Source organism: Cardiocondyla obscurior, linkage group LG18 (assembly GCF_019399895.1).
Source record: "Cardiocondyla obscurior isolate alpha-2009 linkage group LG18, Cobs3.1, whole genome shotgun sequence".
NCBI lineage: Eukaryota > Metazoa > Arthropoda > Insecta > Hymenoptera > Formicidae > Cardiocondyla > Cardiocondyla obscurior.
In genome coordinates, this window is record NC_091881.1 from 1,359,810 (window position 1) to 1,372,034 (window position 12,225).

The 12,225-nt window shown below is 39.6% G+C and overlaps 1 protein-coding gene across 1 annotated transcript in view; it reads right to left on the bottom strand.

Annotated features, from left to right (window-relative positions):
- Positions 1 to 12,225, bottom strand: part of LOC139109712 (uncharacterized) — a 37,656-nt gene that overhangs the window by 5,431 nt on the left and 20,000 nt on the right. Inside the window, exons 2-6 of the mRNA XM_070668993.1 lie at positions 2,144 to 2,510; positions 1,693 to 1,977; positions 1,326 to 1,599; positions 877 to 1,081; positions 557 to 741 (exon numbers count right to left, since the gene is read on the bottom strand). Of these exons, the coding sequence (XP_070525094.1) occupies positions 557 to 741; positions 877 to 1,081; positions 1,326 to 1,599; positions 1,693 to 1,977; positions 2,144 to 2,510 (1,316 nt within the window). The remainder of the gene's footprint in view (positions 1 to 556; positions 742 to 876; positions 1,082 to 1,325; positions 1,600 to 1,692; positions 1,978 to 2,143; positions 2,511 to 12,225) is intronic.

The window sequence follows — 12,225 nt, forward strand, 5'->3', positions numbered from 1 at the left end:
AGTAAAGCTCACTCGTTGTATTTTAATTCTTATTAATTTATTAAGGGATATAATCAAGTTTTGACAGTCAACAATTTTGTGATATTAATTTCTTATTTTATGCAATTTAATTTATTGAATTTTTTTCAGAATAATTTCTATACTCTTATACTTTTCAGTGGTTACCTTTTTCCTTCCATAACTGATATAGATTGGAAGGCTCTCTAGTGTATCAGATGACGATAATACTCTTTTCTTTTTCTGCTACGTTTTTTTTTTGTTTCTATATTTATGTACAAGTCACATAAAAATTGGAATTTTAATGAAACGCACATAACGTAGATATTTAAGTTTGAATTAAAAAAATTAATTTATATTTCAGACTTAGATTGTTTTTTCACTTATCTCGTTCGCACAGATGGCAGTACGTGCTGAGATAAAACTTTATTTGATTACAGGAACTGAACATATTTTAATAAATTTCATATGAAATTTATATAACTTAAATAATTAATTTTTATTTTATTAAATTAAAAATTTTATTTTAATTATTATCAGAAAATAAATATATACTTACAACGCCCTGAGGGAGACCAAAGTCATACGTAGGTGGTTGAGTACTTGGCTGATAAGGACCACGAGCATATCGTAGAATAGCCAGTTGTTGCGTTCGTGGAATTCCGCATTCTCCAAGAGCACGAAGCTGAACCCAATAAGCGCCGACGGGCTGATCGGCATTTATGACGAAATCGTAACGTTCACCTAAGAGAACACGTAAAATTTTATTCACCGTATTTGACACAATATAACAATGAAATTAATTTTTAATAAATTTTAATCAGTCTTTTGAAAAATGTAAAAAAATTTATAATAAATTTGAGTTATTAGTCACTTTACCTGAGAATGAAATTATCGTGTTCACTTGTACTGGATGTACTGCTTCACCATCGGTGGCAATAACCGTGAGAGTATGACCCTCGAATGTAATTTGGGAAGGACATACTGATCCGAACGAATTAATCATTCGGAATCGATAACGGCGACCTGGAGTTATCGTGAACACCTCGAGAGGCGTGTTTGTCATAAAACCAGTGTTAGGATCCTACAACAATATAAATTTTTAATGCAAAAGAATATTAAAAAATAAAAAATTATAGTAACCATATACCTTAATTTAATTAAAAATTTATTAGCGTTAAATATTTTAAAAATATGAATTCTTATCGTAATTTATATTTAGTTTAGAATATAGATCTGCTTAGAGAAAATTAGCCTGACAAATCGTAAACTTATCTGATGGTGTTAAATAGTTTTATTTTTTATCAATTAATATGTAATTATCGTACCCTGAATTGACCTTTCCCGTTGATCAATGCGCTTTCAGGTGCTTGACCGACGTTAACTGCAAGACGACCGGGGAAACGTTCGCTGGCACTCTCATGGAACCAATCGCTGAGGACTATAACGTGCGTGGTTAAATCGTAATCGTACAGATTACTGTTGGGATCTTTATTCGGTGGCTGCCGAATAATTACACTTCCGTAGAGACCGTCTATTTTTTGCATTCCCGTGTGAGCATGCCAGAAATGTGTGCCTTCGTTTCCGGCAGTCCATTGATACCTTCACATATCACATAATTAGAAGTTAACAATGTTTGATTATTTTTTTTAAAACAAAAATTTAATTTATTAAGTCAAAATTAAAATTGCATACCTAAATGTGTTACCCAATTGAATTGGACATTGCGTTACGAATGGCACACCATCGTAATACGGGGAACCTCTTTGCCATACGCCATGCCAATGAATCGTGACTTCCATCCCTTCTATGTGATTTTCCACGTCAATGACAACTTTGTCACCCTGGCACACTTGAATGCTCGGTCCAGGAATCATCCTGTTCGAAGTTAGGACACCTCGCTCCACTCCGTCCGCCAAAACGCACTGGCACTCGCTCCAAACGGTGTTGGTAGCGTTCGGTGTGCACACTTGACACGCTCTGAAAATTTCCGTTTACTTTAATAAGAACAACCGAGCAGTACAGATATTAAAAAAAAAAAAAAAAAAAATTGCAAACCTACATAAACGTTTCGAGAAACTCGTAATCAATCTGGACTATGTTTTTTAATTAATTCCGTTGAGATAGTTCACAGGGATATACTTACGCGCCGAGTACGGTGTAGTATTCGAGGGTGAAATGATAATAGCATATCCTAGGTGGCTCGTTCTCACGGCAAGCGCGAGCGCACTCGTCTGGCGACGAGAGCGACGGATTTCGGCGTAATTCAGCGGTGGCGCGTTCATTATAATCGAGAGGCCGCGTCCTCGGCGGCTGCATCTGCGCTCCTCGACCGCCGAGGTTGTCGACCCCGCCGAATCCGCTACGGAATGCACTGTTGCTACTCGGGTGGGTTTGCACCAGGCCATGGGCCGTAGGGAAGAAATTCGCGCTGTCATCCTGAGAGAAGAGTCCGCTTTTCAGATTCGGACTCCAGAAGCTGGACGACACTGATTGAGGTGCTGCTATTTGATCTGCAACATATAAATGTACGACACGATCAAATAAAAGTGAAAGCTCGTGAAGGATTGCTTCGTTAAAGAAAGAATAAAGAAAAAAATTAATTGTTACGAGAAACAAGCCAGCCCATAAATAAGATACACATTACAATTAATATACACACAAAAAGTACGCGAACTTAGGTCAGTAGGCTTTTATACAGTTATTTAAACTCGATCTTTAATTGCAATGACGTAACGAGATCGAAGGAAACGCCGAGGTTTTTGTCAAACGTATAATAAGAAAGAATAAACGTTATTAATTTTTCTTTTTCATTTTCTTAACGCTGTACATTACGAGTTATTTACGATCGCGCGATATTATTTTTAAGATACATAATTCTTCTTAATTTAGCAATAATTTGCAGGGCGCGAAATCTTGTTAGCCGTTCGCTTCATAGATAAATTAACTCAATTGCAAGAGAAAATAGCTTTCTAGGAAAATCTTAAATGAGAAGTCACGAAAGATATAAAACAGGACTTATGCCTCGGAATTTATTCTTCTACCCGTGATACACTGGAACTTGCGAAATCGTAAGTTCCTTGTTACTCGCGAATTTCGTACGACCAGCGTGTGATATATCATTATTTTGTCGTAAGTTACGAACAGTGTCGTAACTCTATCATTACGAGCTGTCTTTCTGCTTCTATTCCGGCATTGATCAGCCGTGTGAGAATACGATGCAGAAGAGAAGCCGGAAAAGTTTGACTGCAGTAATTTCAACTAGTTACGTATTACGCTTAATAGAATTTCAATTTGCAGCAATTCATGAAAAGCCACATATACATGCGAGATCGCGCTACGTGTATCCGAGATATTTTCGAGATAACGCCTAAGTCTTTTAAAACTTTCCATTGCAATTTGTAGTGCCGCCATGTTTATGCATTCGCGGTCGATCGGCCGCGGTTCAAAAAATCAGAATGCCCATCGCCTACAAAGCGGAAATTGTTTTCAAGTTGAATAGAAAGGCTGGAATTTTTCGCAATATTGTCAGATTTAGATTAGGTCTAATAAGTGCACTTGAATACGAGTCGTGAAAGTTCGATGAAGTCTCGACATTCCTGTACAGATATAAGATCGCATTCTCGTTTAGAGAGGACAAAAGCCGCGATTGTAATTCAAGAGATCCTACGTGACTTTTATCTTATTGTTACTCGCGAGTTAACTTATGCTCGCGCGTTTGCGACGTTTCGACACCTTCGCGAATTGCATATTTTTATTTTATTTATTTTTATCAATAGCGTAATGAACCGCGGCTATATATCTTCGGCGCGCGATTTCCACTTTTTAGAAAACGAGCGTACTTCTTCAGAATTAATGTAAACGAGTGATATTCGCCGGCAGATAAGAAAAAGCGCCAAAGAATTTTTTTTTTAATAATTGCAACAATTAGTTGTCGAAACAGGACTTTGCGCTGCTTTTTTTGCAATGGCACCGACTTCTCCTCTCGTTCTTACATCCAGGCGAAACTATTTTCTTATTTCTTTATGTGAACCACTTTCTTCGTAATGATTTTGTAGCGTTTCTTTGAGATCGTTATTGAGACGACCACAGAAAATTTCTGCAACAACCTTGAGTACATACAGCTAAGATATTTAATATTACATTTATTTTATTAACGTATGTCGCATACGATAAAGCGCTTGTTAAAAGCAAAAATTGCAAATCTAATAAAAAATAATAAAATAATTTAACGATACTTCCGAAAGAATTGTTTGGCGGTTGAAATGTTTAGGTTTGAGAAAGAATTAATATTTCATAGATTTAAATCTGTTCAGTGTTATTTGAGTTTTATTTTAACAGTACTAATGAAATCTTTTCGTATTAATAATTATCTGCTTTCCGTGACACAAACCAATTTGAATTGTTCTACTCTGATTCATTCTATGATTACGTGGATGACTTAAAGCGGGCAATCAATTCTACGATCGCTCTTGTTTCGGACTTCGTGCAATTGCATCGGGATACAAATGCGCGCCGTGTGCTCGTTAATCTTTTTTTTTTTTTTTTCATTTTTTTTGTCGTCGGAATTGTTACGTGTTACACAGAGAAGTGATGTAACGGGGTACGTATTGAATTGTGAGTGTCTGCGATTCATTCGATCGGTTTAGATGTCGATGAACGTCAAAGCCCGAGTTTTCCAGTCGTATCGCCCCGCCGTAACCTACCGCGAGCAATACCTTTCTGACCGCTAGATGATTTATACCCCGATGAAAGTCGTGACGCGCACCACCGTGGCCACATTTCGCCATTTTGCCGCACGTAACACCGATTCCGCGAAATTTACCCGCTAGTCAACAAAATAACAATTTATTATGGCCCAGTTCCGTAAGTCATGCCTGCTTGTCCGCATAAGAATTTTTCGTCCGCGGCAGGGCTTGTCGCCTGAGAGAATAAACCGCGCGTAGCAAAATACAATATTTATTGATTAATGTTTCGACACTGATTACATTTAATGGGTACGTGGAATGCGGTACGCGGTGCAGCACAAAATGCGTATACGAATTTAATAACGCGTTGCGCATATGTGTATGTTAACATCGCGTGCAAATATCACTAGTTACGCCCTGAACTTTTTGCGCCGCGGAGCGACGGGGTTTCCTTAAATGTCTCTGAAAAAGATATTTTTACTGCAGAAAGTCGGGGGACAAAAGATTTCTGAATCCTCGCCGTGGAAAGTCCACTTGTGCGCCCAGTGGGAACCGTCACGTGGATGCTCGCCGTGACGATGACAATGAGAAGATGAGGCAATGTCGTGCTAGCTCGGTCGCGTCATTTGGAGCGAGTGCATAACGCGAGCATGTAATGGCTCGCCCTCGCGACTCGGGCTGTTTGTTATACCGGACGGGATGGGTGACGGTACCGTGGCCGTAAGACGACTCGGCCGTAAGCGCGCGGAGTCGCGGTTGTGCAAGGGGAGGGAAAAAAAAAAAGAACAACAATGAATTAAGTAAGACAAAATCGCGCTTTCACGCTGCCCCGCCGCTCCTTTCGCGCGGCAATTAATTCGCCATGCCGCTATTTTTACCGCCTGCCTCGATTGTTCGACCGGTTTCCGAGTAACGGTACATCCTGAAGCGAGACCGATGCTTTCGCGATTGTCCCTAATCGCTCCTGACGTAACGAGCAACTTCTGCGCGCTTTGTCAATTGATATTCTACACTTTGATATATTCGCGCTTATGTAATACCGAAAAGCTGACAGATTACGAATAAATGTGCCAAAGCGGAACGAGAAGTTGCGGGTTTCCCGCGGGAAATACCGCGAAACGCGATTCGAGGATCAATCGTCTCTATTTAAAAAAAATTACCTAAGCTTCGACAAAAAAAAAACAAAAAAACGTACTTTCAAAGAACTAATTATATGTATTCCGCTATAACTCGAGCTTTAGCGAGAGCGTGAGAGAGGATTGATCATCCAGCTTGACGTAGAGTTCGTGTAATGGCACAAAACAAACACGCGGCATTGCTTCGCGAGGCATAACGTGTAATTTACATAATTTTCTTTTCCGCATGCTTTAAAGATTGACATTGATTTCTTTTTCTTTGTGTTTGCGCCGGAGGAACAATTAGAAAAATCGGTGAAAGCATTCAGAGAAAACCTATCAAATTCAATAATTGAGAGATAAAGTCCGAGGGTACTGCACTTCTCTGCAATCTGTTTTGCTACTTTTATTATTATAATATATTAGTACAGCGACTTGCACATTGTTGCGTACATACGTTGGCCGTTTATTCTTCGAGCATTTTAATATAGCACGTGAGTTCGAAACGTTTAGAAGAAATCACAAAGAGAATTGCGAGTAAAAATCTAAAATAGGACGAAACCTTTCAAACAGGATTATTACTGATTGTGTCTTCGTTGATTGGCATTTTCTAGGCAATGAGGCACTATCGTTTTCGCAAGTGCGAGTAATTCGTCGTCCTCTGTGAAATCAGGAGCGACGGTCGAAGGGAGAATAGCTAATGATCTCCCGGTAGTTAATTCAACTAAATGTCAAACTAGACACGTAAGATATCGCAGTAGTATGATATCGGTTTGAAGCGCACGTACCGGGTGTTCGCGGTGCTTTTAAAGGGATAAACATGAACGGAGAACGTATTCCAAATTTTTATACCAATTTATTTATTTTAAGTAAAGACAAATCTTGATAACACTACCGCATTTATGTAATGTGTTTTTTAATGGAAAAATAATAATAACGATTTCTTTAACACAAAATAATTATGAAGTAAACGATGGAAAAAAAAAAAAATGCAGAAGTAATTCTTGCAACAGTGTAATTGGCGAGGAAGAGCGTAATTTCAAAGAGAATCGCGTGATAAGTAAAAATCTATTTTCGTTTCGAGCTTGCGTTAAATGCTCGCGTGTCAAATTATAAGGGATAAGAATCTACGGGCATCTGGGCACTTACACGAAACTATTGATTTATCATATCGGTGAGAATGAAAGTGTGAAGTGATTAATGCCTACGTGAAGAAGAAATATGTTTACTTCCGATGATTACGCTTACGAGAGTGTTACAAAAAGTCACGAGTGAAAAAAGATCTCGGTCGTTACCTGCCTTGAGCGCGTTAGAAGGATCGGATTTTCTTCTCACCATATATGCATCTTATTGATATTTACCGTGGGAGTCGCTAGACTGAGATTGCGACTCGTCTTGTGAAAGTTCAAATAAAATGCCAGCAGTCGGCTTATGACGCGAAGGTATCGGAGCCGAGTACGTTTAATGTCGCATTTCGAGCGCGGTTCTTCGTCCTCGTTTTTTGCGAACTTTCGGAGATTTGTAAGCTTAATTAAATCAATTTATATATTATTTAAATAAGTTACTAATAGTACATTTAAATTCGGTTTTCTTTTTTCATGAAATTAAAAAAAATATATAAATATCAAAGGCCTTAACTGTGGTAAAATTGCGAAGTGGTTTACAGCTACTCGAAAAGACTTAGCAAAACAGTGCACAAAGCGGAGGGAATGCAGATGGAAAGTGCGATGATCCACTCGCAAGCTTGGCCTTGTCCTTGCCCTCGTCTCATCTTGTGGAACGGGCTCGAGGAGCTGCTCTCCTCGCGCAATGTCGACATACCTATGCGAACAACGGAGAGTGGCGGGAAAAGACAGAGAAATGAGGGAAAAGAGATTATGTCGACGTGACAAGAGGAGCGGTCGCGTTAAGATCGGTAATGACGGCACGTAAAGGCTGCCTCGATTGCGCTAATGGTCGTAATAACAACGATTTGCTCCGCAAATCGAGGGAGGGTCTTTCCGGTACCGACGCAGAGCTGCGTTTCAAATTACAACCTACGACATATACGAAAGTTAGTCGCGGCCACGCGCATACCGAGATAGGAGAAATTATCTCGGGGAACGTATTCATCATTAGCGTACGTCAATTTCCAGCTCGATCGGCGCATTATTGAAAGTACACTCGCTGCGGAGAATCGAGAATGTGTTTCTCTTATTAAAGCAAAGCGCGACGAGATATTTCCCCTCGTGATTGCCGTTCGCAACTTGACGTGAAAGATATATCCTGAGAAAGTGTCGAAAAGTGCCCTTAATATGTAGCAATTGCTCATGAAAGATTGCAATAATCTGCATCCGCGTGATTACCAGTATTCCCAAGCTGATTTAAGAAATTCTAATGCGCGCGGAATGGTAAAAGACTCGTCCATATTAGACGTAAACTTCTTCCGTCTATCGCTCATTTATCTAAACGTTAATCTACGCCGAGATCGAAAAGTATTTCGCACCTTTGCCTCCGCTTAATTGCTCATCCGTCTTCGAAAGTCAACGTTTCGTTGCCGCGCGATTTATCTCCGAAACAAGAATAAAGTCGTTATCCGACTTACCAGGAACCGAACGATCTCCCGCGGACCTGCGGATAACGCGATTGCTCGACGCCTTACGTGGCTCGGCTTCGCCGGTCAATTAATCGATAATTAATACCGAGCATCGGGACCGATGTTCCCGCTTGATCTTCATCGTCGTTTGTAAAGATCCTTGCCGCGATTGCATTAGCCGCAGGCGAACACCTGCTTTCTTAGCGCCTCTGTAGCGCAAATAAGACGATCGCGAGCCCACTTAAATAAATGATTCGCTTGAGCGATCGTTAAGAGAAAGGCTTATCTCCCGCCACCGCGCCGTTGTACCCGCCGGAAGTACCTATTTGCGCGCTCACACATACACACGGGAATAAATTTCACGGCCAGAATCGTTCTACTAACTCTTGGTTCAAATCTAGCCGGCGAGTTTCCTCCGGTCACCTCCCACATCGCGATTTCTGCTCGCAGGAGCGATTCGCGATAAAGTACTTTCATTGGCGATCGTGACATAAAGCTCGCGACTCCACCCTCCGAATTAGTCGATATATCAAAGAAAGAATCAGAGGGGCGTTTTTTTTTTCACGTCGTCTACGCGGCCGGCCGAACGGACTCGGACGCCTGTTCACGCATTATAATTTTCACAGTACCGTAATTATCGATACCGCTCGCCTAACACGATATATAGATTGCGATCATAAAATATTCCCATGGCTTTCCCTTCTGCCGACGAACGGCAGTGTTTCTAATATAATATCCGGCCGTTATCGCGCCCAATCATCTCTCAATCTTTTTACATCACATTTTTCCGTCGCTTTTCGGACGCCCGCGAACCGATAATTATGAATTATGTAATTTGTTATAATTATTGTAATTATTTGGGGATAATAATTGTAATTACAAAACAATTTATTTCAAGCTTCGACTGTCTTGTAAATGAGAGATAAGATTTTACCATATTTCGTACACACGCGACGCAGATGATGTTGATGTTAAAACTATAAAAACGTTGCGGAACACGGAGCTCTGATGTGCATATCAGTTATGCAGCGCGTTCACGCAACGCGTGATTTCGTCAATCTCAATGCTGATTACTTTATTCGAAATCTATACAAGAGGCTTGAATTTAGATTTTATCAACGTCTCGTAAAAGATCGGAAAAATAATTCAATTTCTGCGCTTCTCGATTAATGTGCTCTTAATGTAAATTCTAAATTTTACTAAGCCCGACCTTCATTTTTTTACGCCTTGTTGCGATAAAAAAAAAAAAAGAAAATAGGCATATACTCATTGTTACAAGGAAAAAGTCATCGACATGAAATTTTCCCAGCAACCTGAATGCAATCGTACTTGAGAGGCGTGCACGTGAAATGCAGTAACGAAATAATTTGATTCCAGTAACGATAAAGAGCGCGTCATTACGCTAAGGCCTTTTGTTATTAAGATCGACGGAGAAAGTGAAATTTTAGTAATAATGCGTACTTCGTTCGCTGCAAATTACAGCAGAAGGCACGGTCAATCAAGACACATAGTTTTCATCCAATTTTTTATGTCTCATTTACCTTTGCTAGTTATTTAATAGCATAATTCGGTACGCTCCAGGCTTTCTAAGTTTTAAATTCATTGAGTAACATTTTTAACGTGCAACGAGATACCCGATGCGTTCGAGGGTTAATGCCATCGCGCCTTATAATCTAGCCTTTAAATAAATTCAACCGTAGCCGTGCTTTTTGAAAAAGTCGTATTGCGTAATTTTAGATGCGTAACTTAATACGCTTTTATTGGGTAAACACGTTTCGTTTTCCACGCAACGGCACGATCTTGATATTCACAACGTGTGCATAAGTTACATATCTCTATTTGCGGATCAACCTACGGGGAGCTCTTTGAGTAACCGGCCTGTGCCGCAACATTGTTACATGGCCCATAGAGAGACGCTAGGTAATTGCCACGGAGAATCACGTCACGCTCGCGGACCCGCCGAGCACCTAGACGCGAAGGTCTTGGTCCGAGGATACCGCTGCATCACGATGCGAGATGCATGCGTCGTGCTGCACGGTTTGACTCCACGGCTAATGCACCCTTCTAGTTGGCTCAACCGATACCTGGCGTCTTTATTGCGAGCGCATCAGTAGAGCCAGCCAATTAGTGTCAGCCGTGCCGTTGCGTTATTACATTGAACTTTGTACACCGTTCGTTGCTCTTTCTGCTTCTGTTCATTAACCAAACTGAAAGCCATACAGGCTGCAAAAATCGTTATGCAACGTGATTCTAATAATTAATCTGAAATATCCTCGAGTCAAGTAGTTTTTTCTGTATTGAAATTAATAATTTAATACGAGATACAAATTTATTTTGTCCCGATAGAATTAAAAAAAAAAAAAAAAAAAAAAAAGAATTGCCTGCAGTAGAAGCGGGGGAGTATCTAGGACACTTTATCATCACTGTATTATTGTTATTAATTCGTCATTAAATTCGCACGTTAATTTAAGTCGAGAGTGCGAATGTTATCAGTTAGCGCAACGGGAAAGTATCGATTACAATCTCCTAGAACTGTAATCAAACGGTAATATCATCTATTATCGACGTTTTGCTTTTTCCTGTACGCTATGTTTTACTTTTCGTCCTACATCGCTTGAAATTTTTCATTCCACGATTTTCAAGATACTTCTTATTTAATTCCCATATAATTTTCTATAGGATTTTAATATTAAAATACAATTTTAAATTAATTATTTGCTGGGAAATTTAATACAAATTAAATGAATGTTAACCAAAATTTTTTGTTGGAAAAGAGAGCGATCTAATTTATAATTTATTACTTACGATATTGGAGCGCTTTTTACCTACTTATTAATTATTATACGTTCCTTGTGTAGTATCTGTTTTTATCAAAATGCTTTTTTTTTAAATCGCGCAGTCAGTAATTAAAGTGCATTTAATGGCATTTTGATTATTCGAAACTGTACTACAAATGATATGATTCGGGTTTATCATTGTACCTAGTCAAGAGCATAATTCGCTGAAAGGTATACGGATTATGCGCTCTTATCGGATATAAGATCTCGGGGCGATATATGAATTATATATCCCGTAATGGCATAGTTACGTCTAGGTCATTGCCACTTCGTTGGAAAAGAGATCTTACTCTGCTCCTTTCTCTCTTTCACGTTTTTCTCATTTTCTCATCAGTAACGTCGGCGAAACGAGCGGTAGTTCGATCATTTGCTTGTTTCCGCAAAATTACACTTAGTCCTTTGTCCGCGAGCGAACGAGCCCAGTAAAGCCCTGATTATAGAGAATTACGTGTAGCCTTGCGCTACCCTGTATCATTTTGCCGTCTGAAATAGTTCCCGAAGCGTCGTACATCATCGCGTTATTTAACGCGATTACGAAGTTATGCAAAGGCAATCGCCTACCTCCTTCTTCCCCGACGAAGGGGGGAAATTTGTAATTTCATAATAATGATTACATTGTCCGGGTAAGACTTTACGTAATGGAAACTTGCGCGCAGCGACAAATTACGCGAAGCCGATTGATACGATTGCTGGCGTCATCAGAATTTTTCTTGGACAATCACGTAATTGATCGAAACTTTTTTGCGAGCCGAAGTACGATTCGACTCTCTCGAGGAAATACGTCACTTAACCGGTTAAGTTTTACATGTTATAAAAATGCTGAACACGTTTTAAGCTTTTATGTAATATGATATGATAACTATATAAGAATTCGTAACGCGTGCTCAATTAATCGGTTCTTTCGACGTACTGTCATACATTTTTTAAATCGATATATTAATTAGAGGAGTTTGCCCTTTCGCAGCCGATGTACCATTATATGAACTCATTTATCATCTGTTCAACTCACGAGT